At 41.9% G+C, this 27,285-nt stretch overlaps 1 protein-coding gene across 6 annotated transcripts in view; it reads left to right on the top strand.

Moving 5' to 3' along the window:
- The window catches only part of FBXW7 (F-box and WD repeat domain containing 7), a 350,901-nt gene that overhangs the window by 97,442 nt on the left and 226,174 nt on the right, over window positions 1-27,285 (top strand). Inside the window, exon 1 of one of the 6 annotated variants that reach the window (XM_073605044.1) lies at window positions 9,787-9,913. The exons of the other annotated variants lie outside the window; for them this stretch is intronic. Coding sequence (XP_073461145.1) covers window positions 9,809-9,913 — 105 coding nt within the window. The 5' untranslated portion in view covers window positions 9,787-9,808. Of the gene's footprint in view, window positions 1-9,786; window positions 9,914-27,285 lie in introns of those variants that run through there. 6 annotated transcript variants of the gene reach the window in all.

The following is a 27,285-nucleotide window of genomic DNA, read 5'->3' as shown; positions in this document are numbered from 1 at the left end:
ACTTTAAAGTCCCACTGACTGTTCAGTTTAAACTGGTTAAAAGCATTCCAGATACATTAAGTGTGCAAAGTCTTACAGTAGTTTTTTTTTTTTTTTGATTCATTATAGCTTTAAAAACTGTCCACTTCCAGCTTAATGTAGAGAATGATCCTTGCTCTGTGTGTGTGTGGAAGATATTTCTGCAAAGGTCCAACATGCTCTCCATAGAGCTAGCGTCTTCCAATTAGCAAGGAGCGTGAGCTTTGTTGATTGCAGAGCTGTTGGTCTGACACAGCAGGGGGTCTGTCAGATCTCTGCAGAGAGACCATTGCTTCCATGCAGGGTGACCGGAAGATTTTACCTCCTTCCTGACCAGAGCACTTTTTGCAATTCGGCACTGCGTCGCTTTAACTGACAATTGCGCGGTCGTGCGACGTTGCACCCAAACAAAGTTGATGTCCTTTTTTTCCACAAATAGAGCTTTCTTTTGGTGGTATTTGATCACCTCTGCGGTTTTTATTTTTTGCGCTATAAACAAAAAAAGAGCGTAAATTTTGAAAAAAAAAAACACAATATTTTTTACTTTTTGCTATAATAAATATCCCCCAAAAATATATTAAAAAAATTTTTTTTCCTCAGTTTAGGCCGATATGTATTCTTCTACATATTTTTGTTAAAATCGCAATAAGTGTATATTGATTGGTTTGTGCAAAAGTTATAGCGTCTACAAAATAGGGGATAGTTTTATGGCATTTTTATTATTACTTTTTTTTTTTTTTTCTGCGATTTTTTTTTTTTTTTATCGGGACTGCGACATTATGTCGGACACTTTTGACACATTTTTGGGACCATTGGCATTTATACAGAGATAAGTGCTGTAAAAATGTCACTGGCAGGGAAGGGGTTAACACTAGGGGGCGATCAAGGGGTTAATCGTTAAGGGGGAGAGGACTGTGTAGGGTTGATGACAGATCGCTGTCATACTCTGTATGAGCAGACGATCAGTCTCTTCTACCCACAGAGAACCGGAAACTGTGTGTTTACCCGGTTCTCGGTGTGTAACCAACGATCGCAGGAGCCCGGCGGTGATCTTGACCGCTGGGCACTCGCATTGGGTCTGGGGGCGAGCAGCGGGCGCGCGCCCCTAGTGGCCACAGGGGAAAGCGATGTAACATAAAGCCATTTCGCCCAGCCGTGCCATTCTGCTGCAGTAAAACTGTGGCGACTGGTCGGCAAGTGGTTAAGCAGCTGTTCAAACAGTAAATGGTAATATTATGCAGCACTTCCTAATATACAGGCAGAAGTCCTCCAGTAAAGTCCATGTAAAATCCAGTGCAGTTAGGAACATGGAATGCACCTCCAGATGTGTGTATAATGTCACAAAAGATTGATAAGAGTCCTCCACCTGCACCACAGCACACAGAACCTCTTACCCTCAAATGTGGACCACCTAAATATAAGCTGTCAGAGGACACTCAATTAAACACTAAACACGGTCAGATTTTTACATGCTTCATAGAAGTTCTGGATTAATTGCGGTCTCCCCTCATGGATAAGCACTCCAGAAGTCAGATTGCCATAACATATATATCAGAAAACCGAATTACCTCATGGTGTAGTGTTAAAGACACTAAAGCATTATATAAAAAGAACTCCATCATACTCGCACTTAAAGTGGTTGTAAAGGCAGAAGGTTTTTACCTTAATGCATTCTATGCATTTAGATAAAAAAAACACCTGTGTGTAGCAGCCCCCCTAATACTTACCTGATCCCCATCTCTATCCAGCGATGTGCACGAATGCCTCAGCCGTTCGGGACTCTCCCTCCTGATTGGCTGAGACACAGGAGCAGGGCCACTGGCTCCCAGTGCTGTCAATCAAAGTCAGCCAATCAGGAGAGAGAGGGGTGGGGCCGACCCACGGCTAAGTGTCTGAATGAATAAACTGAGCCTTGGCTCGGGTGCCTCCATAGCAAGCTGCTTGCTGTGGGGGCACTTGACAGGAGGGAGGGGCCAGGAGCACCGAAGAGGGACCCGAGAAGAGTATCTGGGCTGCTTTGTGCAAAACCATTTTACGGAGCAGGTAACTATAACATATTTTGTTTTGTTTTGTTTTATTCTTTAAAAATAACAGACTTTAGTATCACTTTAAGCAAATTTAAACAGGCATAACATCAAAATTCAGAAAAGATTTAAACCAGGAAGATGGCCATGGTGTGTGTGTGTGTACGCAATAATATCCCCCAGCACTGAGTCCGCAGTATGCACCAACACACACTCACAAACTGGTGATCATTGGCAGTGAAAGGTAACTCCACCCCCTACCTATTGGTGATTTTGGAAGTAAAAGTTATCTGGCAGTATGTTTTTCAGTTAGACAAAGAATAAAGCACTTGAAAGGAGCCAAACATTGAGAAAATAAATAATCTCCATGCTGATAGTCTACCTGGGAATTAAAGGCCAGGTAGTAATTTTAGATTTTTTTTTTATATTTGCTATGTATTATGTATTTCTTCTCCTGCAAGCTACTGCTTCCTGCTTGGCTACACAGATATTGCCTTGATTGGCTATCTTCCAGTGATGGGCCAGCAACTCCTTCTGTGAGTGGAGGAGGCCTTATGAATGACCGCACTCCACTGCCCATTCATATTGATTTTTATATTGCATTTTGGGCGAGTAGTGGTGCGAGGCCTCAAAAAGCCAAAGCGATCAGAAAGGGGCGGGTGATCGGCCCAAATTTTTGCGCTAGCGTTTACTGTCAACCCATAGTTTTTAGAAGAGAGCTGCTCAGGGAAATATCTGGAGGCCTGGACGGGAGTATTTTGAAAAGAAGCAGCAGCCTGCAGGAGATGGTATATACAGTTGGGCTCATAAGTTTACATACCCTGGCAGAATTTATGATTTCTTGGCCATTTTTCAGAGAATATGAATAACACAAAAAAATTTTCTTTCACTCATTGTTAGTGTTTGGCTGAAGCCATTTATTATCAATCAACTGTGTTTTACTCTTTAAATCATAATCACAACAGAAACTACCCAAATGACCCTGATCAAAAGTTTACATACCCCAGTTCTTAATACAGTGTATTGCCCCCTTTAACATCAATGACAGATTAAAGTCTTTTGTGGTATTTGTGAATGAGGCTCTTTATCTTCTCAGATGGTAAAGCTGCCCATTTGTCTTAGCAAAAAGCCTCCAGTTCCTGCAAATTCTTGGGCTGTCTTGCATGAACTGCCTGTTTGAGATCTCCCCAGAGTAGCTCATTGATATTGAGGTCAGGAGACTGAGATGGCCACTCCAGAACCTTCACTTTATTCTGCTGTAGCCAATGACAGGTCGTCTTGGCCTTGTGTTTTGGATCATTGTCATGTTTGAATGTCCAAGTACGTCCCATGCGCAGCTTCTTGACTGATGAATGCAAATGTTCCTCCAGTATTTTTTGATAACATACTGCATTCATCTTGCCAACAATTTTGACCAAATTTCCTGTGCTTTTGTAGCTCACACATCCCCAAAACATCAGCGATCCACCTCCGTTTCACAGTAGGAATGGTGTACCTTTCATCATAGGCCTTGTTGACTCCTCTCCAAATGTAGTGTTTATGGTTGTAGCCAAAAAGCTAAATTTTGGTCTTATCACTAGGGCTGGGAGACTTTCCAAAAAAAAAAAAAAAAATCTGAGATTTTCTTAAACACGATTCACAATTCAAATCGAGTTTTTTTTTTTTTTTGGACACCACGCCGGTCCTGAGGAGCTGCGGCAGTAGTTTTTAGGCGAGGCCGCGGCTTCGGCCTAGTCCGCGGCGTCCGGCCTTGCGGACTAGGCCGAAGCTGCGGCCTCGCCTAAAAACTCCTGCCCGCAGCTCCTCAGGACCGGCACGGTGAAAAAAAAAATCTAAAAAAATCGATTTGCTTAAATTTTGAATCTATTTGACCTCTCAACTCGATTCAAGATTTTTTTTTTTTTTTTTTTTTTCCAACAAAGTTTTTTATTGTGAATCAGAATGCATACAAGTCATATCATTTGCACATATTTATACATGTATACATTGCAATGTAATTGTACATAGAATAAAGATGGTTACATACATGAATGGTCTGTAATACGTTTCTTTTGATGTTCTCTATTGATATTATCGTTTAATATAGGGTATGATTATAGTATTTTCATTGAGGGGAGGTATTTCTCCAGTGCAAAGAAATTTGCAGTGGTCATGAGCAGGTTTCCGAGTCCTGTAGCCATCGATCCCATATTCTATAGTATTTGTCTGGGCACCCTCTATTGATGTATATCACCCGTTTGTATGGGAGTGTCCCATTTACCTCTGCTTTCCATTCTTTAGTCTCGGGTGGTAAGGGACGCATCCATTTCCTGGCTATTATCTTTCTGCATGAGAACAGGGTCTCCTGTATAAATACCTTGGTGTATTTTTCCAGTGGGTTCGGGAATATACCTAACAGGCATTGTTTGGGGTCCAGTGTCACAGGTGAGCCCATGTTGTCGTGAAGGAAGGTCACTATCTGTTTCCATAGGCCCTGTATCTGTGGGCATGCCCAGAGGAGATGGTAGAACGAACTCTCCGTGGACCCACACATCGGGCACAATGTTGAGCAGTTGTGTTTATATCTGGCTATCCTATGTGGGGTTAGGTATGTACGGTGTATTATATTTAATTGTGTCAACCTGTCTGATAGTTTGGGAGATACTTCTTTACATGTGTCCAATGCTTCTTCCCATTCCTCATCTTCTAGGTTACCCAGATCTCTCTCCCAGCGGGATTTGAGGCCGTATGCTATTTTTGTGGCTATTGGGATAGTGAGCATGTTATAGAAACAGGAGATTAATTTTTTTGGGTCTATGTCTTTTATGATTGCTATTAGAGGATTGGGGGCTGACTGTATTGGGGGTTGTGGAAATTGTGCCTGTAATGCATGTCTCAATTGGAGGAATCTGAATACCATATTGCTGGCCAGATGGAATTCCTCTTTAAGGGTGTCAAAACTTTTTAGGGTTCCGCTTGACCAGACATGGTGCAAGTAGAGTATACCCCTCTCCATCCAGGGTCTCGAGTCATGGATATTGTGGAGCTCTGGTAGGTCTCTGTTACACCATAAGGGGGTGAAGTCGTTATGTCTGGGTATATTGAGTTTGTTGTTTGCGAGTTCCCAGATGCGTCTGTATTGGTACAACAGGGATGTTTTGTGTGTGTTACCTTCATTGGTCCTAGTGCCCATGGTGATAGCATATATGGAATCTGAGATTCCTTGGGCCCAGTGTGGGCAGAGTAGCATCCGGAATCTTTCACTGTCCACCTTATCTATATGGTAAAGTTGGGAGAGTTGGGACGCAATATAGTAATGATTAAGGTCTGGAAGTGCTGTACCTCCCATGTCCGTTGGGTTTTTGAGGGTTTGCCATGTAATCTTGTGTCTATTTTTCCCCCACACAAAGGGCTTGAGAAGGGACTCCATTATTTTAAAGTGTTTTAGAGGTATGTATGTTGGGGTATGCCAGAGTATATATAGTATTTTAGGGAGTAGTATCATTTTTATAAGGTTGATGCGGCCCCATACTCCTAAGGGTAGTCTAGTCCACGATTGTGTTTTGGTTTTAATAAGGGAATATAATGGTTTAATGTTAAGTGTTATATAGTCTGCTGGATTTTTGGAGGTATTTATTCCTAAGTATTTAATTGTGTCTACTCTTTGTAATGGTAGGGTGGCTTGGAATTCCGTGGGTGGGAAAGTGTCTATTGGTAAAACTTGGGATTTCCCCCAATTTATTTTGAGGCCCGAGAATTTCCCAAATCGTTCAATTGTCTGAAGAGCCCGGTGGAGGGAAGGACCTGGGTCTGCCAGATACAGTAATGTGTCATCAGCGTACATGCTGATTTTTTCTGTGAGGGTTCCAGTTTTTAATCCTATGATCTCTGGGTCTGTCCGGATAGAGATGGCCAGTGGTTCCGCAGCCAGAGCATACAGTAGTGGGGACAAAGGACAGCCCTGTCTCGTGCCTCTGTGGAGGTCGAACTTTTGAGACGGCCATCCATTTGCCACCACTCTGGCCGTGGGGTTCTGGTATAGTAATTGTAAACTCGATTCAAGATTTAAATCGATTTTTTCCCCAGCCCTACTCATCACTCCAAATGACTTTGTGCCAGAAGGTTTGAGGCTTGTCTCTGTGCTGTTTATTGTAAGCTGGATACTTTGTGACATTTACATAGTAATGGCTTTCTTCTGGCGACTCAATCATGCAGCCCATTTTTCTTCAAGTGCCTCCTTATTGTGCATCTTGAAACAGCCACAATACATGTTTTCAGAGAGTCCTGTATTTCACCTGAAGTTATACCTGACTGTAGTTTGGTTTAATCAGAACCCCTAATTTTCCACTTCTTGATTAGAGTTTGAACACTGCTGATTGGCATTCTCAATTCTTTCGATATCTTTTTTTTATATCCCTTTCTGGTTTATACAGTTCAACTACCTTTTCCTGCAGATCCTTTGACAATTCCTTTGCTTTCCCCATGACTCAGAATCCAGAAACATCAATGCAGCACTGGATGAAAGATGCAAGGGTCTGTCAGGAGTCCAGAAACTCATTGACCTTTTATACACACACACACACTAATTACAAGCAAACAGATCACTGGTGAGGATGGTTACCTTTTAATAGCCATTCAAACCCCTTTGTGTCAACTTGTGTGCATGTTATCAGGCCAAATTCACCAGGGTATGTAAACTTTTGATCAGGTTCATTTTAGTAATTTCTGTTGTGATTATGATTTAAAAAGAGTAAACACAGTTGATTAATAATAAATGGCTAAAGCCAAGCACTAACCATGAGTGAAAGAAATGTTTGTGTTCTCATTCATATTCTCTGAAAAATGGCCAAGAAATCATAAATTCTGCCAGGGTATGTAAACTTATGAGCACAACTGTACAAGGATCGTCAGCCTGCAGGAGATGGGATGTACAAGAATCGTCAGCCTGCAGGAGATGGGATGTACAAGAATCGTCAGCCTGCAGGAGATGGGATGTACAAGAATCGTCAGCCTGCAGGAGATGGGATATACAAGAATCGTCAGCCTGCAGGAGACGGGATATACAAGAATCGTCAGCCTGCAGGAGATGTGATATACAAGAATCGTCAGCCTGCAGGAGATGGGATATACAAGAATCGTCAGCCTGCAGGAGATGTGATATACAAGAATCGTCAGCCTGCAGGAGATGTGATATACAAGAATCGTCAGCCTGCAGGAGATGTGATATACAAGAATCGTCAGCCTGCAGGAGATGGGATATACAAGAATCGTCAGCCTGCAGGAGATGGGATATACAAGAATCGTCAGCCTGCAGGAGATGGGATATACAAGAATCGTCAGCCTACAGGAGATGTGATATACAAGAATCGTCAGCCTGCAGGAGATGGGATATACAAGAATCGTCAGCCTGCAGGAGATGGGATATACAAGAATCGTCAGCCTGCAGGAGATGGGATATACAAGAATCGTCAGCCTGCAAGAGATGGGATATACAAGAATCGTCAGCCTGCAGGAGATGGGATGTACAAGAATCGTCAGCCTGCGAGAGATGGGATATACAAGAATCGTCAGCCTGCAGGAGATGGGATATACAAGAATCGTCAGCCTGCGAGAGATGTGATATACAAGAATCGTCAGCCTGCAGGAGATGGGATATACAAGAATCGTCAGCCTGCAGGAGATGGGATATACAAGAATCGTCAGCCTGCAGGAGATGGGATATACAAGAATCGTCAGCCTGCAGGAGATGGGATATACAAGAATCGTCAGCCTGCAAGAGATGGGATATACACCATTGCATGTGACTAATGTGCTTGGTGCTGTTTTGGAAGGGGAAAACATGAAATATCATAAAGGCAAGGAAAATATTTTGGCAAGAATATATTGGTGTTTTTTTTTTTGTTTTTTTTAGTATCCATATGTTTGACTTTTAGCACTTATGCATCACTGTAACAATATTATATTCCTAGCTATATGTTTTTCACCTACATTAATATTTGACATGTGGACAATGGTTTTTTTTTTGCTGCTTTTGAGCATAAACAGATGGTACTGCTGTGAGATTTCCATGTGTAAATGTGTTTAATCCATGCACTTTAATGGAACCATGTTTCCACTGGTTTCCTGTATTGGCACAGTGCAAGACAAGAAAAGAGGCACATCTCCGATTCATAACCTTGTGTTAGCGACAAGAACAGTTCCAATCCACTGCTGTTTCTATATAGTTGGTTAACCACCTCCTTACATCCAAGTTATTTCACCTGGTATTACTTTAAATTTTTCACATAATCGGCACTTTTCTTGAGCGGCTCCTGTGGAAGCAGCACAGGGAAGTGAAAGAGAGAGAAAAGCCAAGTCCTTGGCAAAAGCAGCTGAATTGCATCTGCAGATGAATGAGGATTTAAAATTCTATGCAGCAGACAGTACCTCCAGCAGGCGAGTAAAAGGTTACTGCATTATTTTGCTTGTTTGCATCCAGCGTACCAATTGGTACAGTGTTTCAGTTCGTCGTCACCTCTGCTTGCCCTGGCTGTAGTTACTCTAAAGACGGATATGAACTCATTTTAATAACAAAAGGGCACAGCAAGGTGATGCTATTCTCTTACAATACGCTTTGGTCATATGAAAATTGCTATTTATTTTGTCCTTTTCATTCCCTTTCTGCGATGGTTAACCCACTGGAATTGTGTTGTGATCCTCTTCTGTTAGAACAGAATGCTATATTTCAAATTTGTGCTTCTAAACTGAGGAAACCTATTGCTTGTACCTAAAAGTATGAGAGATGTGTTTTTAAATATTATTATTATTTTTTTAAACCAAAAATGTCAAACTATTCACCATAAGGCAGGGCATTTTTTCAAAGCAATATTTTTTTTTTCATTTTTTTTTTATATGTTCATTTTTTTTTTGTTAAGATAGTAGAGCAAAAAATGTGTGCAGCTATGCCTGTTTCTAATCTCGTGTGTGTGAACTGTGATCGAAGGTTGTGTAGAAGCTATTGATGCATTTACTGTGCTCTCCAAATTATTAACGCAAATTGATAAGCAGCTCAGTGGAGAGGCCGGAATCACGCATGCTGTGTGTAATTGTCAGGTCCCACCTAACCACTGGATTCAGCAAAAGTCAACTGCTGTGATTGCAAATAAATGAGCACACAGGGTGAACCGTTCCCTGTTTTCCGACTACGGAAGGCAGTGTAAGCAGCGATTGCTTTCAGGTGCCGATCATTCTTGAACAGGGTACTTGGGGACAGCTGAAAGGGGTGTGGCTGATTCCTGTTGGCTGTGGCTTAGAGAGCACCATCACTGAAAGGGAAACAGGTTGGATAGGTTGCAGAGCTATAACATCTGAACAGGACAGCTCTTTTGCCAGATAATTCAGATCAGGATGCCTGCTGTGCTCACAAGTGTACATTTCTTCATGAGAGACTGTGACAGTTCACATTGAACAACTAGAGAAAGACTTGACTACTACAAGAAATGATGCTTTAGCTTGAACCTTGATACTGTACTAAGGATTCTGCCATTGTAGTGCTTACAGAAGCACTTTGGTGACCGGCTTATCTTTCAACAACCTGTAAGGGGTTGTTCATTTTTTTTTTTTTTTCTTTCTGTTCATTTACCCCCACCTATTGATCAGAGCTAATTTCAGCCAGGGAGCTACGTAATGAGGCAGCCAGCTAGTCGAGAGTGCATGTGGGACAATAGCAGTGGTTATTTCTTAAGGAAAGAAGTCGTCTTCTGAGCAAGTCAATGTGTGGCTGTGGCTGCAGCATCATTTCTTCTTTAATGAAGAGGCTGGGCCGCTCGACCTGCTGCTCCGATTTGCTTTCTTGCAGCTATCCATCAGACCCTTTGCAGAGGCTCTCCTTCGAATGTCTAAGCCAGCCAAAGGTAAACCATCCTGCTTTCTATACTGATAAAAGTCAAAATGGATAATATGAACTTAAGGTTTCAGCGTGTAAGGTTTGGGGTCGGGCAGATTTCTTGACCTTGTAAAATAAAATAAGTATCTGGTATCCTGTGGCAATCGCTAGATACTGTACGGTTAAAAATGCACTGCAGTAATTGATTTTGTAATAGGATCGTTGATTTACTGGCAGCCCAAAGATGCAGTAGCTTTGCTTGGAATGAGTGTGTGCACTCTAATGAATGTTTACATTGCTGTTGACCTGCCTTTCACTAAAGCCTTCGCTTTCAGGATAACTTCTGTATACATATATTAAGACCCGAGTACTTGATAGATCAGATTTTGATGAGCACCCTTCATTTTATTTTATGAAATGTAACTTTGTTGTTATGTTTGTAGTGACTTTCAGATTGTTACCAGTCTATCTGGAAACTACATATGCCGAAAGATGCTGTACTCTTGTTACTGCTTAAAGCTGAACTCCAGCTTTACCTTCAATCTTGCACAGTTGTACAGGCTCCTCTCCAGTACTCAAGTTGTTTACTCTAAATTCACTGTACTCTATACTCTCTCATAGTGCTCATTAACAGCTGCAGGAAGTCAGGTAGATCCTGCCTCATTTCCTGGCTGGACTATAGTCTTAGAGTCTAGCCCTTTCCTACCCAGCCTTACTGTCCCTGGACCACCCTTTTCATTCATTGGATTTCGGTCATGGATGCTCAAGATCCAATGTGGGTGTTACCCATGTCAAGTCTGCATGTGCAAACAGCTTGTCTAGAAATGGCCACTCCTCCAGCCTAGGGCTATTTTAAAGCACTTTAAATATTTGCATAATATCCACAAGAACTAGAGCATCAGAGCTGAGGGCTTTTGAGTGGAGTACCAACTCAGGGTGCTGTGATGATTTTAGAAGGCTATATACAGCACAATACTGGCCCCTCTCAACAATCGTGATCAGCCTGCATTACATGAGTAACACAGACCCAGTGATTTTTTTTTTTTTTAAGTGGGTCTGAAATAAGGTATGTGTTTGAAAATGTAACGTTTTTTTTTTTTTTCTTTCTTAAAGTGGAAGTTCTGGATTAATTAAACTAACCCTAAAACTGCCCCTACCCTCTTTCTAAAATCTGTTCTAACTACACCGTAAAAGGAAGATGCTTATCTATTCTGAGGGCGCTTCGGTTAAGCCATGTGATCGATCCAGTGGCCGGCTTCAGGGAAGAGGAGAGATCGCCGACAACGGCTGCAATACTTTTGCGGTGACTTCACCCATAGGTTTACTATGGGGTATCTGTTGTTGGTTGTCTCTTTCATGAAGTCACCCCTGGAAGACAATCATGTGATCACAGGGCCCTCAGAATAGGTAAGTATAAGCTGCTTTCTTTTTACAAGGTAGTTAGAATAGTATTTGGGAGGGGGGTGGGAGCAGTTTTAGGCTTAGTTAGATCGATCCTGGACTCCCGCTGTAATTACCATGTTGATGAGGGGGGAATAAAGGAACCAGGGAAGGCAAAATATAGGCTTTTAAACTTCACATTGAAAATGGTTACATACAATGAAAGATGCACATTTTTGAAAAATATCAGTTCTTGGCTGGTTGGCCTTGCAGTCCTCTGCTTTGGGGTAAAAAAGATTTCATGTATAAAAATTTAGATTTCTTGTGAAAAAATTAAAATTAATTGCACTCAAGCACGCCCCCAACCCCCACACAGATGCGCGTACAAAAGTAGAGATAGATAGATATAGATATATATATTAAGAGAAATAGTCTAAGATTGCTGCACTTTAAAGATTTATTTAGATAACTATAGCGAATAAAATAAAAGATCAATCCAAGTTCCATAACGGCTACAGTCCCCAAAACAAGACTACCGTTTGTGTCACAGTATCTTTCCTTCTCATCAAGAATTTTGGTATTTGTTATTAAAACTTACTGGTCTGTACCAAGTTGCTAATTGTCCACAAATACCAGAATTTAATATGCCACCTTTACCGGTATATAGAAAAGAAGGTCTTTATATAACCACTTGGTCAGATCTGACAAATTTTGACCTACTGTACCCTCCACTTCCTTTTTTGGACCACAGAATAATAGGTACATCCATGCCCTGGTCTTTCGATTACAGGCTTGGTGAGATATCCCTTTCACTGGAAAGGCCCTGGCTGGGTACAAGCCACAAACGATTGTGACCTTCCGTAATGGGAGGTCCCCACCAGCTGGTAAGCGAGCATTTTTTGTGGTTTATGTGGTGGTGGACACTAGTAGTTTGGAAGGACATTATATTTCACCTAGACTATGTTTCACTGTTTTATAATGATTTATTGGCTAGTTGTTCTGATATGGAAGTCAGGTTTGATTAGAACAATTTATTTTGTTATTATATTTGTTTGAGAGTAGCGCAGCTCTATTAATTATTTTATCTATTTAAGATTAATGTACACGGGACGCTTAGGCAACCCTCCTCTGAAAGATTTTTTTGACAGCTTGAAACCGGCGTTTAAAAATGCTTTTAAAAATGCCCGTTAGCCATGTTTAGCATGCCACGTTTAGTCGCGTTTAGCCGCGTTCACGTCTAGGAGCATTTATTTAAGATAACATCATAAGACCCTCACAAAGCACAAAAAACAGTACTATTTAACAGCCATTCTGTGAGACCAGAGAGTAGCAGCAGCTGAGAGAGCAGTAGTGTACTTGTATCTACCTCAATTTCCGTGCTTTTACTATGGATCCCATAATAAGCATATGTGAGGAAATTAAAAAAGCCAGATATTACATTTCATGCAACTATGTTTGATCAAGCCCGGGGTGAAGCTCAATGGTGGGGTCATCTGGTTCAAATCTAACAACATATAGGTCAAATTCCAATTCTACTTTGGCTAACAGCAATGCTAGTGGTGTGTTGGATTGGATCATGGGCTCATTAGGGGTATATAAATGGTCTATGAAGCATTGTAAGCAATTACAAGTTTTTACATTTTTTTTTTTTTTTTTTAGTGATTTTTCATCATTTGCTATAATTTTTAAGTTTTGTAAAAAAAAATATAGGGCACCTTTTATAAACGCTTCTAAGCGAAAATGTGGCTAAACGCTAGTGCTGCGTTTAGACGCATTTTGCGTCGTAAACTTCGGCGTCTGAACTCATTTTTTTGCCTCAAAGAAAAGCCTCTAAACGCAACTGCCTAAAAACGACATTAAGCTAACCTGTGTACATGTATAAGATAACATTGAACGAGTTCAGGGGCAGCTGAAAAAAGCATCCAACTGCCTCTGAACGTCGGTTTACCAGCAGCAGTGTACATGAGGCGTGCGTTTGTCTATCTCGCAGGAGGGTTGCTGCTTTATTAGGTTTTATTTTTAGCGCGGTTCTTTTTTTAAATATTTATATCATCAAATGCCCATGTGATTTGTTATATGTAGGGGTAACTACACAAGAAATTAAGGATAGGCTTGCAAGACTTATGTATTCTATTTAAGCCAAATTGGTCCAAATACCTATACCTAGGCATTTTTTTAGAGAAGCGACATACTGTGGAACAACTTAAATTTATGGTAATTGGCATTCCCTGCAACAGACAAGGAGGAGATGGTGAATTCAATTTAACCACTTACCGACCGGCGCACGACGATGTACGTCCAAACTTTGAACGGGGATATCGTTGTTATGGCAGCAGCTAGCTACCATAACCCCGGTATCCCCGTTTTCGTGCAGCGGCTGGCTTTCAGATAAAAGTGGTCCCTGCGGCGGATTCGCAGCGACATCACTTTTATCAGTGGCGGGAGAGGGCCCCCCCCCCTCCCACTGCGATCCGGTGCCCTCTGCCTCTTACCGGAGCTGTCGGTAGCGGCGGAGGTGATCACATCTGTCTCCGTCCTGTGCCTGGAGTCGAGTGAGGCTAAGATGGCGCCCACTCATCTCCATGACACTGCTGGGCGGAAGCGACGTCAAAGCGTCACTTCCGCCCACGCCTCTTAAAGGCACATTTTTTCAAATGTCATTTTTTTAAATGACTTTTTTTTTTTTTTTTTTATTGCATTTTAGTGTAAATAAGAGATGTGAGGACTTTTTGGCCCCAGATCTCATATTTGAGGCCTGTCATGCTTTTTTCTATTACAAAGGATGTTTACATTCCTTGTAATAGGAATAAAAGTGACACAATTTTTTTTTTTTTTTAAATGTAAAAAAAAAAGTGTAAAAATAAATAAAATAATGAAAAATATATATATTTTTTTTTAAAACCCCCCCCGTCCCGACGAGCTCGCGCGCAGAAGCGAACGCATACGCGAGTAGCGCCCGCATATGAAAACGGTGGTCAAACCACACATGTTAGGTATCACCGCGACCGGTAGAGCGAGAGCAATAATTCTAGCCCTAGACCTCCTCTGTACCGCAAAATATGCAACCTGTAGAATTTTTTTAAACGTCACCTATGGAGATTTTTGAGGGTAAAAGTTTGACGCCATTCCACGAGCGGGCGCAATTTTCAAGCGTGACATGTTGGGTATCAATTTACTTGGCTTAACATTATATTTCACAATATAAAAAAAAATTGGGCTAACTTTACTGTTGTCTTATTTTTTTATTCAAAAAAGTGAATTTTTTCCAAAAAAAACGTATTTGCGCTTTTAAGACCGCTGCGCAAATACGGTGCAAAAAAAAGTATTGCAATGACTGCCATTTTATTCTCTAGGGTGTTAGAAGAAAAAACATATATAATGTTTGGGGGTTCTAAGTAATTTTCTAGCAAAAAAACCTTTTTAAAACATGTAAACACCTAAAATCCAAAACGAGGCTGGTCTTTAAGTGGTTAAAAAAACAGGAGGTGCATTGGATATATATCGTTTGGGTACTTTACAGCCAGGCGTACTCAGATTTAAATTTACATCTTTTTATACATAGTAATTATAGGAACGTCTTTCTGGTATATATCTATCTATTCATATATCAAGTATCGTTTTAGATTTGACGTTCCGGACCCTTTTTTCATCTATTGATGGGGAAGGAATATTATCCGTTAGCTCTCTCTGAGAATCAAGATTTGATATGTGACAGTATTGAGTAATGTAATTATGTATTAATTCAATTGGTTTCTTTTGCGTATGTTTCTATTTACTGTCTGAGGAAGGGCACTAATATGTCCAGCCCAAAATTGTAGCAGTGATGGAACTTGATTTTTTGTTTAATTTGCTATAGTTATTTAACCACTTCAGCCCCAGAAGAATTTACCCCTTCCTGACCAGAGCACTTTTTGCGATTCAGCACTGCGTCGCTTTAACTGACAAATGCGCGGTCGTGCGACGTTGCACCCAAACAAAATTGACGTATTTTTTCCCACAAATAGAGCTTTCTTTTGGTGGTTTTTGATCGCCTCTGCGGTTTTTATTGTTTGCGCTATAAACAAAAAAAAAAGCGACATTTTTGAAAAAAATGCATTATTTTGTACTTTTTGTACTTTTTGCTATAATAAATAACCCCAATAAGAAATTTTTTTTATCAGTTTAGGCCGATGTGTATAATTCCGATGTGTATAATTCTACATATTTTTGGTAAAAAAAATCGCAATAGGCGTATACTGATTGTTTTGCGCAAAAGTTATAGCGTCTACAAAATAGGGGATAGATTTATAGCTTTTTTATTTATTTATTTATTTTTTCCTAGTAATGGCGACGATCTGTAATTTTTATCATGACTGCGACATTATGGAGGACACATCGGACAATTTTGACACATTTTTGGGACCACTGGCATTAATACAGCGATCAATTCTATAAAAATGCATTGATTATTGTAAAAATGTCACTGGCAGTGAAGGGGTTAACACTAGGGGGCGATCAAGGGGTTAACTGTGTTCCCTGGGAGGTGATTCTAACTGAAGGGGACTGACTAGGGGAAGTGACGGATCGTGGTTCCTAGCTAATAGCTACACACGATCTGTCAGAACAGAACTGGGAAGTGTGTGTTTACACACACTCGTCCCTGTTCTGTGTCTCCTGCTCATGATCGCTTGTGGCCGACAGTCATCGTGACCGTCGACCACAAGCATCGGCACCCCGCTGTGCAGCGGGCGCCTGTTCGCGCCTGCTCTCCCGACCCCTCGAGCCGATGTATAGCTACGACGGCTCGCGCAGGGGAGCCAACCTGCCACAGTATAACTGCGGTGGTTGGTCGGGAAGCGGTTAAATAAAACTTTACCCACTTCCCGCGTAGCCTGTAGCAAAATGACGGCTGGGTGGGGGTTTCATTGTTCTGACTGGAAGTTGGTCCAGCACCCAGCGCAGCAATTGGTGGTGCTGTGTGTCTCTCGAACACACCACATCTCCAATCAAGGTAAAGAGCCTATGCCAGTGATGGCCAACGTTTTTAGAGCCTGAATGCCCAAACTGCAACACAAAACCAACTTTTTTTTTTTTTTTTTGCCGGGCGGTGCTATGAAAAAGGTATACAGCGGCTTATTTTTAAATATCACATACACTAGGGCACATCATTTAATGTTACTATGAATTGTGGAAAGAAGACTCAGTGGCTTAACAACCAAAGGAGTTGTAAAGATAAAAAAGATAAAGATAAAAAAAGTTCTGTGTGTAGCAGCCCCCTCAGCAATCCCAATTACCTACCTGAGCCCCCTCTCTCTCCAGCGATGTCCGCGATCCCCTCAGCTATCCAGTACACCCCTCCTGATTGGCTGAGACAGAGCAGCGGCACTATTGGCTCCCGCGGTTGTCAAAGTAAGTCAGCCAATCAGGGGAGAAAGGGGGTGGGGCCAGGTCGGGGCTCTGTGTTTGAATGGATACACGGAGCTCTGACTCGGCTTGGGTGCCCCCATGTAGCAAGCTGATGGCTGAGGGACACTCAAAAGAGGGAGGGGCTAGGAGCAGCAAAGAGAGACCCGAGAAGAGGAGGATCCAGGCTGCTCTGTGCAAAACCAACTGCACAGAGGAGGTAAGTATTAACGTGTTTTTTTTTTTTTAATAACAAAAAAGCCTTTACAATCACTTTAAGTCACAGCATGCATGTCAGAGACCTTAAAGGCTAAGTTCACCTTTTTTTTTTCTCTCTAAATTCCAGCTCCTCTATGTACTAATATAGCATTCATGTACTTTTTTTGTAAAAAATATCAAAGCTTTCCATAAAATCTACACACACGTACCTTACTGTCCTCCATCCATGGTTCAAAACATATCTATTGCTTCTGTCTTATGTCCTTTCAGACTTTAGGTCATGACGCAGGAGTTGACAAGCTGATCTCATTATCACACACTCTGCATCATCCACCCTCCCATTCCCAGTGGCACATTTTTTAAATGAAATGCAATCAATCAGTGATCACCCTTCTTACTATATACATAATGTACAATCAGATTGCATAGTGTATGGCCATCTTTATACAAGTACATAGGAGGAAGTTGACAAATACTCAGCTGTCAATCCCCGTTCACATCTCTGCATAGCGGGAACTCGCATTCCCACATGCGCGTTGTTTTGTTTTTTTTTGTTTTTTTTTAGCGAGGTGGGGAGGTGTTTTGGAGCATTTTCACTCATCACACATAAGGCAGCCCATCCACCTGAATGTGCAGCCCTACACGCAAAATCGTCCCGGAGAAGCTTCAGGACTATTTTTTAGAGCAAAGCTTGGTGCGTTTTTTACGGCGATTTTTGGTGCAGTACATTTCTGAAATGCAAGGAAACGCACAGATGTGAATGTAGCCTCATTTTTCTTGTGTTATCGCACCAATTTCACTGTCAGGCCCCATTCACATCTAGCATAGTGGGAGCGGACGTTTTGTGTCTCGTTTTTCCTGTGACGCGCGTAGGGCAGCCCGTTGATTTCAATGTGCTGTGCTATATGTGGCTTATGGGACATGTTTACGTTTTGTGGGTTGCGTGTTTTTTACTGTGTGTCTTGCAGCATTTGCCATTCATCTTTTCACATACCAAAATGTGTATTTGCTTCTGTGTTTGGTGTGTTCAAAATTAATGGCACTGAAAGTGCAACTAGTAATTTTAGGTGTATAAAGGTGGCCATACACTATACAATCTGATTGTACGATCTCCTTTAGCTCTGCCACCAATTATGTAGTGCAAGGGCCTGCCTGTTTGGATACAGAGGGATTGGCTAGATAGATGTTTCCTCCTATTATATACATTTGGTTAATCTATTAAAGATTGTACAAACTCTAAAAAAATAAAGTTCTGAAGCTTCTTTGGGGCGATTGCTGTGCGTAGGGCTGCACGTTCAGGTGGATGGGCTGCCCTATGTGTGATGAGTGAAAATGCTCTAAAACACCCCCCCCCTCGATTAAAAAAAAAAAAAAAACGCATGGGGGAATGCTAATTCCCGCTATGCAGAGCTGTGAACGGGGCTTGACAGCTGAGTGTTTCTTTCCACTCCCTTCTATGTACTTGTATAAAAATAACCATACACTATACAATCTGATTGTATATTGTGTATTTAGTGAGAAGGGTGATCACTGATTGATTGCATTTCATTTAAAAAAAGTGCAGCTGGGAATGGGAGGGTGGATGATGCAGGGTGTGTGCTAACGAGATCAGCTGGTCAACTCCTTCCTGTGTCATGACCTAAATTCTGTAAGGACGTAAGGCAGAAGCAATAGATGCAATTTGAATCATGGATGGAGGACAGTAAGGTACGTGTGTGTAGATTTTATGGAAAGCTTTGATATTTTTGCAAAAAAAGTACATGAATGCTATATTGGTACATAGGGAAGCTGGAATTTAGAAAAAAAAAGGTGAACTTCGCTTTTAACCACTTACCGACCGGCTCATGTAGATATACATCGGCCATCTGCCACTGAGGTATCCATCTTTAGAGCCGGCGGTTCTGTTTACGATAATGGTGGTCTCTGCGGCGGATTCGCCGTGAGATCACAGTTATCAGCGGCGGGAGAGGTGCCACCGCCCTCCGCCGCTTACCGGAGCCATCGGTAGCGGGGGAGGCGATCGGGACCTTTCCGTGTGTGTGTATGGAGACGAGTGAGGGGAAGATGGCCCCCACCCATCTCCATACCATAGGAGGGCGGAAGCGACGTCAAAATGTCACTTCCGCCCATACGTCTTAAAGGCACATTTTTCTGTTGTCATTTTTTTCATATGACTTTTTTGTTTTTTTTTTGTTTTTTTTAGTCCAAATATGAGATCTGAGGTCTTTTTGACCCCAGATCTCATGTTTAAGAGGACCTGTTGTGCTTTTTTTCTATTACAAGGGATGTTTACATTCCTTGTAATAGGAATAAAAGTGACCCAATTTATTTATTAATTTTTTAAAAAACAGTGAAAAAATAAAAAAAATTAAGTAAAATAAGAAAAAAAAAAAAATTTAAAGCGCCCCGTCCCGATGAGCTCGAGCCGAAGCGAACGCATACGAAAACGGTGGTCAAACCACACATGTGAGGTATCACCGCGATCGGTAGAGCGAGAGGAATAATTCTAGCCCTAGACATTCTCTGTAAACCAAAACATGCAACCTGTAGAATTTTTTAAATGTCGCCTAAGGAGATTTTTGAGGGTAAAGGTTTGACGCCATTCCACGAGCGGGCGCAATTTTGAAACATGACATGTTGGGTATCAATTTACTCGGCGTAATATTATCTTTCACAATATAAAAAAAAATGTTATTCAAAAAAGTGAATTTTCAGCTCATGTAGCAGTGATCCCCAAACCAAAGACCATTCACTAGTCACCAACTACAGACCTATATCACTGCTTAACGTAGACCTTAAATGGTATGCAAAAACCTTAGCCAACAGACTCCTGCCACTAATCCCCCACCTTATTGATCTTGACCAAGTGGGCTTTGTCCCCGGTAGGGAAGCGAGAGACAACACTCTCAAAGCGATTAACATACACCATTGGCTCACGTCTACCAAAACTAAAGGCTTCATGCTCTCGCTCGACGCGGAGAAGGCATTCGACAGAGTGGCTTGGGACTACATGAGGGAGACCCTCAAGGCCACAGGCCTTCCCCAAACGATGCTAAACTACATTTCGGCACTTTACTCTAACCCCACAGCAAAAGTCCAAGTTAACGGCCACCTGTTGGATGCCTTCCTCGTGTCGAATGGCACAAGACAGGGATGCCCGCTATCCCCTTTAATCTTTATCCTTACCCTAGAACCTTTCCTCAGACGTATCAATGCTAACCCCGACATTAAGGGGATTCAAATCAAACATCACACATATAAATTAACGGCATTTGCCGACGACATCCTCCTATTTCTTACGGACCCGCTTACAACAATCCCAAATATGCTTACAGACTTCAAAACCTTCCACACCCTTTCCAATCTCCAAATTAATTTGTCAAAATCTACCGCTCTCAATATCTCCCTACCCTCAGACTTATGTCAACAATGTAAACAGAATTTCCCATTCACTTGGAACAAACATTCAATCCCATATTTAGGCATTCAAATACCAACCTCCCTGTCGAACCTATATGCTCAAAATCACTCCCCTCTTCTACAAAAAATACAACTGGACCTAACTAAGTGGTCATCGGGACAATTCTCCTGGTTCGGCAGGGCCGCAATTATCAAAATGAATATCCTACCTAGAATTTTATATATCCTGCAAACAATCCCTATTAAACTACTGCCCTCATTCTTCTCCATATACCAAAAAGCTTGCACAACCTTCATTTGGGGGAAAACACGCCCACGATTTAGCTTCAAGAGATTGACCATCCCCAAACTTTTAGGGGGAATAGGGCTACCTGACATACACAAATATCAAATAGCTTGTCACATGGCAAGGATCATCGATTGGAATGTCAACACCAAACAGCCTGGATTCAAATAGAACAATCATTTTCACATATACCCATCCATCACACACCGTGGCTCGTTCCCCCATTCCTACCCCATGCACACTCTCAACATCCGCTGATCTACCCTACGTTACTAGCGTTCTGCACTGCATGTACTAAACACAACATTTCCTCAATCAAAGGCCCGATGACACCGATACGTCTCAACCCTGAATTCCCACCAGGCATGCATACCTCCTTCCTAGCAGACATTTGGCCCCATCAAACTATCAGAGCGAATCAATTCTTTGAGGGAGACAGCCTCCTATCCCAAACTAAATTAGCTTCAAAACTACACATAGCCAAGTTTCCATTCTGGACGTATGTGCAATTACGGAACTTCTTCAAGAAACCTTCTCCTGCACCGGAATGGTCCCGACCCACATCCCCATTCGAAAACCTCTGTCTAACCGAGGGCACACTCACCCACCTGATCTCACAAACCTATAGCCTCCTGTTTATCGATCGCAACCCTACAAAACACTGGACCAACCGCCAATGGGAACAAGATCTCTCCATTCAGTTGAACGACCAAGAATGGGCTAACATATACACCTTGATTCACAAGGGTTCAATGAACGTGCAAGTCCAAGAAAACGCATACAAAATATTCTTTAGATGGTATCGCACACCACACCTTCTACACCAATTCAACCGAACAATACCCTCTACATGCTGGAGGTGTAAAACGGACACAGGTTCCCTGTTACACATCTGGTGGTCTTGCTCCAAACTCCAACCTTTCTGGGTGAAAGTCCAGGAACTGATCACATGAATAACCACTTATTCCCTAGACTTTGAACCCCAAATGTTCCTTCTACATCACTCTAAGACACGAATACCGGCATACAATCATTCTTTACCTATGCATTTAGTGAATGCTGCAAAAATGTGTATTCCCCGTAAATGTCGATCCACGGAACCACCTACCATAAAAGACTGGTTTCACCACATTCAACAAACAAAGGTCATGGAAGACCTCATTCACCAATCCAAAGACACACAGACTAAGTTCACAAAAACATGGACATGCTGGATACATTTCACCACTACGAACGATTACAAAATGTCAATGACCTAACTGACCGTCCCAGAGAGTAGCAAACTCTACAGTAGTATCCTTTTATCGACATCCTGACGTAGCCACACACCACCCCCCTTACCTCCCCACCCCCTCTTTTTATACACCACAAGCGTCCTATCCACCCCAACAAGCTGCACTAGAATACTGCCCGTTCATGAAAACTTACTAACCCAGTGTCACCCCACAGGCTTACCATCCTTTCTTTCCCACATACCCGTTCCACCCCCACCCATCCTCCGTTGTTTCTCTCTTATTCTTATGTTTATTTTTATTTTTATTTTCCCCTTCCATTATTGATCTTTACTCCACACACCCACAAACACACCAATGAACGAGATACATTATACCCTGTAACCACGGAGCTGATACTGAGCCACACATCCACAATCGCATACATAGACATCCGCTTATCTTTGCCCTACAATATAGTTAGAGTATGTTAGCCTTGCACGATAAATTAAATGTATCACACAATGTATGATAACTACTATACCTATCCCTTGCACCTTGCCTAAAGAATGCAAATGTGACTGTAATGTTTTAACACGCAACCACTGCGGCTGCGCCCGCACTCTCGCATCTTTTTGTGAAATCATTCACCTCTTTATGTACCTGTCAACTTATTTCTGCAAAATCAATAAAAACATGTTAAAAAAAAAAAAAAGTGAATTTTTTTCCAAAAAAAGTGTGCTTGTAAGACCGCTGCGCAAATACGGTGTGAAAAAAAGTATTGCAATGGCCGCCATTTTATTCTCTAGGGTGTTAAAAAATATATAATGTTTGGGGGCTCTAAGTAATTCTCTAGCAAAAAAACTGTTTTAAACATGTAAACACCTAAATTCCAAAACGAGGCTGGCCTCACATATGAGCACGCAGGGGTCCGGTGCGTCTCCATTCACCGTCTTCAGGTCCAATTTCAGCCCAAGTTTTGGGCTGAATTCGGACCTGAAACAGACCAGGAGGACTCCTGTGCAATTCACACCGGAGCCGCTGTAGAGATGTGTGAACCGGATCCATAGAGCCGGTCATTATCTCCCGCTATGCGAATTGGATGCGGAGAAAGTCCAATTCACATAGGTGTAAACCCAGCCTTAGTGATCTTGTGGCAGCCACCTGTTGCTGCTGTCTGCATATGTTGGCAGCCATGGGGAGGGGTTAGTGGTGGAGATGTTGGTATGCGCATATTGGTACCAGCAGTATAATGTGTCCACATTAAAAATCTCATCAGACTCTGGCGTACAGTGTCTGTGTGACCTCCAACCCCGCATCTCATTCCCACCCACCCTGGACACGTCACTGCTGGCTCTGGGGCAGCATGGGAGCCGCTTCCTCTCGTCCACGCCCACCCCGGACTTGTCACCACTGGCTCCAAAGCCATGTGGGAGCCGCTTCCTTTTGTCCACTGCCACCCTGAAAACGTCGCCCCAGGCAGAGCCTTCTGGGAGATGTAATTCAATCGGTGGTGCGGTGTGGAGAGTTACATCTTGTTTGGATGGCTGGTCAGTGTGCGTGGTCATTGTGCGCTCTTCTTCCTGGTATCCTGGCGTAACCACAGTGAGGGCTCTGCGTGCCAGCTGTGGCATGCGTGCCACAGATTCGCCTTTACTGGCCTATGCTATTGGCTCTTTACCATGTGATCAGCTGTGTCCAATCGCAGCTGATCACAGTGTAAATAGGAAGTGCCTGCTGACAGCACAAGAGAGCCAATAAGCAGCTTTCCTCAGTGGGGACATCTGCACTAATCAGTAGAATGATTATCAGTGATGCCAATCGGTGGCCATCAGTGATGCCTGTCAGTGCCGCATATTAGTGCCACCTCATCATTGCAGCCTATTGTGCCCATCAGCGCGCATCAGTGAAGGAGAAAAAAATGGTTTATTTACATTTTATAACATAAACTAAAACTTTTTTTTTTTTCCCTTAATAGTTTTGGTCTTTTTTTTTAGTTTGTTTAGAAAATAATACATTTAAAAAAAAAAAACAGTGGTGATTAAATACCACCAAAAGAAAGCCCTATCTCTCTCAAAAAAAGATACAAATTTCATTTGGGTACAGTGGTTTTTGTCATTCAAAGTGTGACCGCGCTGAAAGCTGAAAATTGCCCTGGGCAGGAAGGGAGTAAAAGTGCCCAGTATTGAAGTGATTAAAGTGCAGCAATCCTGGACTATAATATATAAAATGGCGCTAGGAAATTTTACTGAGGCTGTTGATACCTGTTCTATGAGAGAGAGAGAGGTGTGTCTGTCCACAAATACATCTGTGAAAATTACAACACAAAGAAATGTTTCTGCTATTCATTATGCTGGTTCATTACTTTTAATTTGTGCCCACCATGCACAAGCACCCACAATAAGCAAGAAAAAATAAAATAAACAAGCTAATCAAATAGTTATTTGATTGGCTTGCTTACTTTATTTTTTTTATTTTTCTTGTCACACTCTCACACGCTTCTTTTTGGACCTGTGTGTTTCCATTATTATACCAACCGCGGCTATGCTGACAACTCCTTGCAATCATAGCTCTTGTTCAGCATGCCATTTGCACCAGAGTGTCTAATTGTGTACCTATCTGCAGAAAAGTGCATCTGTGACATGCAGTAATTATGGGATTGCAGAGCTCGCAGCAATGCGCTTTGAATATATTTCTTTGCCTGAGCTGCCTGTGTTCATATTCATGAGAAATGTAAAGAGGGGGAAAAAGCAGTGTCTGAGGGCTTGTTCTTGCAGCTGTTGTTTCACCCATTTGGGAGAAAAAAAACTGAATGAAGACCTACAGTAGCGAGACTATGTATGTATGTATGTATATAGTAGGACTTGCAGAGAGGGGCTAAATGAAATGTTAAGACTCATCAAAATGCAGTATTCTGTGTATTTCCCTTGGATATTTGCAACTCTATTTCAGTTACTAAAAGGACAGTGGACCCCAGCCCAAGTGAACTATTAGCAAATGTGTGGATACTGTATTGCTTAATGACAAGACAGTAGCTGTGGGCTTTGTAGCTGTTTTTGTAGTCTCCAATCCAATTGTAGGTGAACCTGTAGTGAACATTAAAGTGACTCTAAACTCCTAGTTTATTAAATAAAATTCAAGTATGTATTCTTAAGGCCCCTTTCACACATGTGGACTGTTAAGGTCTGCCTGTCAGTTTTTTTTAGGCGGACCTAAACGGCCGCTCCATGAAGGTCTATGGAGCGACAGATGTCAGCGGTGACATGTCCGCTGACATCCCATCCGCTCTGCTGAATCCAGACGGATGGAAACCCTATTTTCCATCCGTCTGGCGGATCGGATGAAAACGGACCTCATAGAGGAGCCGTTTATTTGGTGTCAACTCTCTTGTTTACACTAAATACTCATTACTATCATATGCCTATCGTATGTTTTTAATACTTTTTTTACTTGCCCTGTTTGATGTGACTTATTGTTAATAAAATATATTTTTGTATTATATCATTGTCCAGCTTGCCTGTAAAGTCCGAATTAGGGCCCTGTGGCCCTTAACCCGTTCTCTTCTCCCCCCATAGAGGAGAGCAGTGCTCTGACAGCTCCGTCCCTGCACAGTCTGCAGAGACGGACCTGTCATCCGCCGGCTCAGAGGAGGTCATCGGATCGATCCCTGCTGAGCAAGCAGAGTCCGTCAAAACGGATGTGTGTATGTGAAAAGGGGCTTTACTCAAAAAGTACCTTCTATTGCTCTTCGCCTCTTCCAAATTCCTACTGTTAGAGATTGGCTATGTTTTTTTTCTCCGTAGCCTCACTGTATGTAGCAATATAGCCACCCTCTCTTGCTCCCTCCTGAGGTGGTCAAGGGACTATGGGATTTGTAGTGGGCATAGAGCAGTGCACATGATCGGAACTAACACGTATTGCTTCTTCCAAACAAGCGGAAGTGGGCTGGAAAAAGAGGTCTTGGAGCTCACGATTGATGATGCAAGAAGGCGGAAAAACACAGTAAGAAAGAATTTCGTGAAAAATGGGTTACAGGACCATTAAATAATGGCTGTGTATGGATTATTTGTGGAGAATAAGGATATTGTTTAGTGTCACTTCAACATTAATGCGGGAATAACTACTATTTTTCAATAAGACATTTATTGAACAATTTCAGTACAAAACAATATCCATGGTAGCTCATATAGTAGAAGAGGAGTCAGGGCAGACTCCGTATTTAACCCACAGCTTGCATCTAATATATGTTATGAGAAACCGGGCAAAATTTCCACACATTCCACCAGCACATAATATGATGCAAAACTCTACTTTAAAAAAAAATTGTATTCGATTATGTCTTCCTAATTAAAAAAGAAGTAGCTGCTGTTGCTCTCAGCCACATCCAAGTCTCCAAAATCTTTTTTTTTTTTTTTTTCTTTTCTTTTTGCTCTGATGTTCTGACTTCCTGTAAGAGGGTGGCTATGTTAATTCCCCATGGTCTTACCCTATGTTAGCTCACAAGATGGACTATGGATTATGGAATTTGTAGTGTGCATAGAGGAGTGCACATGATGGCTAAACACTGCTAATTTAAAATAAACTAAAGTGAGGGGGGAGGCGTGAAGGAGAGATTTGGGAGCTCATGGAGGATGTAAGAAATGGTTTCTTGAAAAGTAGAATACAGGACTATTAAGTAGTGTATGTGTATGGGTTGTTAATGGGCAATAAGGATGTATTGTTTAGTGTCACTTTTTAAGCATCTGTAGCATATTTTGTAGCAACAATATTCTATTTAAGATATAGAGTCTGGAAAGGTCTCGGGGTATGTGTCCCCCAAGGTAGTTACACTATCCCTGGGCCCCTTGAAATGGGAATGAGGAAGATGGCTGTTGTCAAGCTTGGGAAAGCGCCATTTTCAGTGTTACTGCTGCTGTTCACATTAAAGTTGCTCAATAGACAGAATGTATGAAATTCTTGCAGTATGGAAGGGAACACTATCCTGGGGTTTGAAACATACAGCAGCATGTCATCTGTAGAGCCCAGTTTTGTGATGGTGTCCACTCACAAGGAGATGTTGGCTCATTACCTCTAATAGCACTAGCAAGATGTTTCACTGCTAATAATTAGAGGAACAGGGAGAGATGGCAGCCTTGGCGAGTCCCATGAGGATGAACAGGGGATTAGACAGAAGGCAATTGATGTAAACACAGGTCGGGTTTTTTTTTTTTTTTTTATAATTCAACGATTTCCTCTAAAAGAAAAGAGGGAATGCTGCTTAGTTGTAAGGTAGCTATCAGGAAATCTCAGCTCAAGCAGTAAAACACCTTTTCAGCATTAACAGATAAATATTAAGTGCTGGTTGTGTTTGTCGGCATGTTACATAAGGCATATTGTGTGGCTTGTTGTGTCATGGGCTTCGATAAAGGAGCCAAAGCCCACTTGCTCAGTATCGTTAAGAGAAGAGATATAGGTTTGAATTCGGTTAGTGTTAATCTTCACAAATACCCTGAAATCCAAATT

This window comes from Aquarana catesbeiana, linkage group LG01, assembly GCF_042186555.1.
Source record: "Aquarana catesbeiana isolate 2022-GZ linkage group LG01, ASM4218655v1, whole genome shotgun sequence".
NCBI lineage: Eukaryota > Metazoa > Chordata > Amphibia > Anura > Ranidae > Aquarana > Aquarana catesbeiana.
Note: the sequence above shows the minus strand (reverse complement) of the source record. Positions and strands in the feature narration are given on the sequence as shown.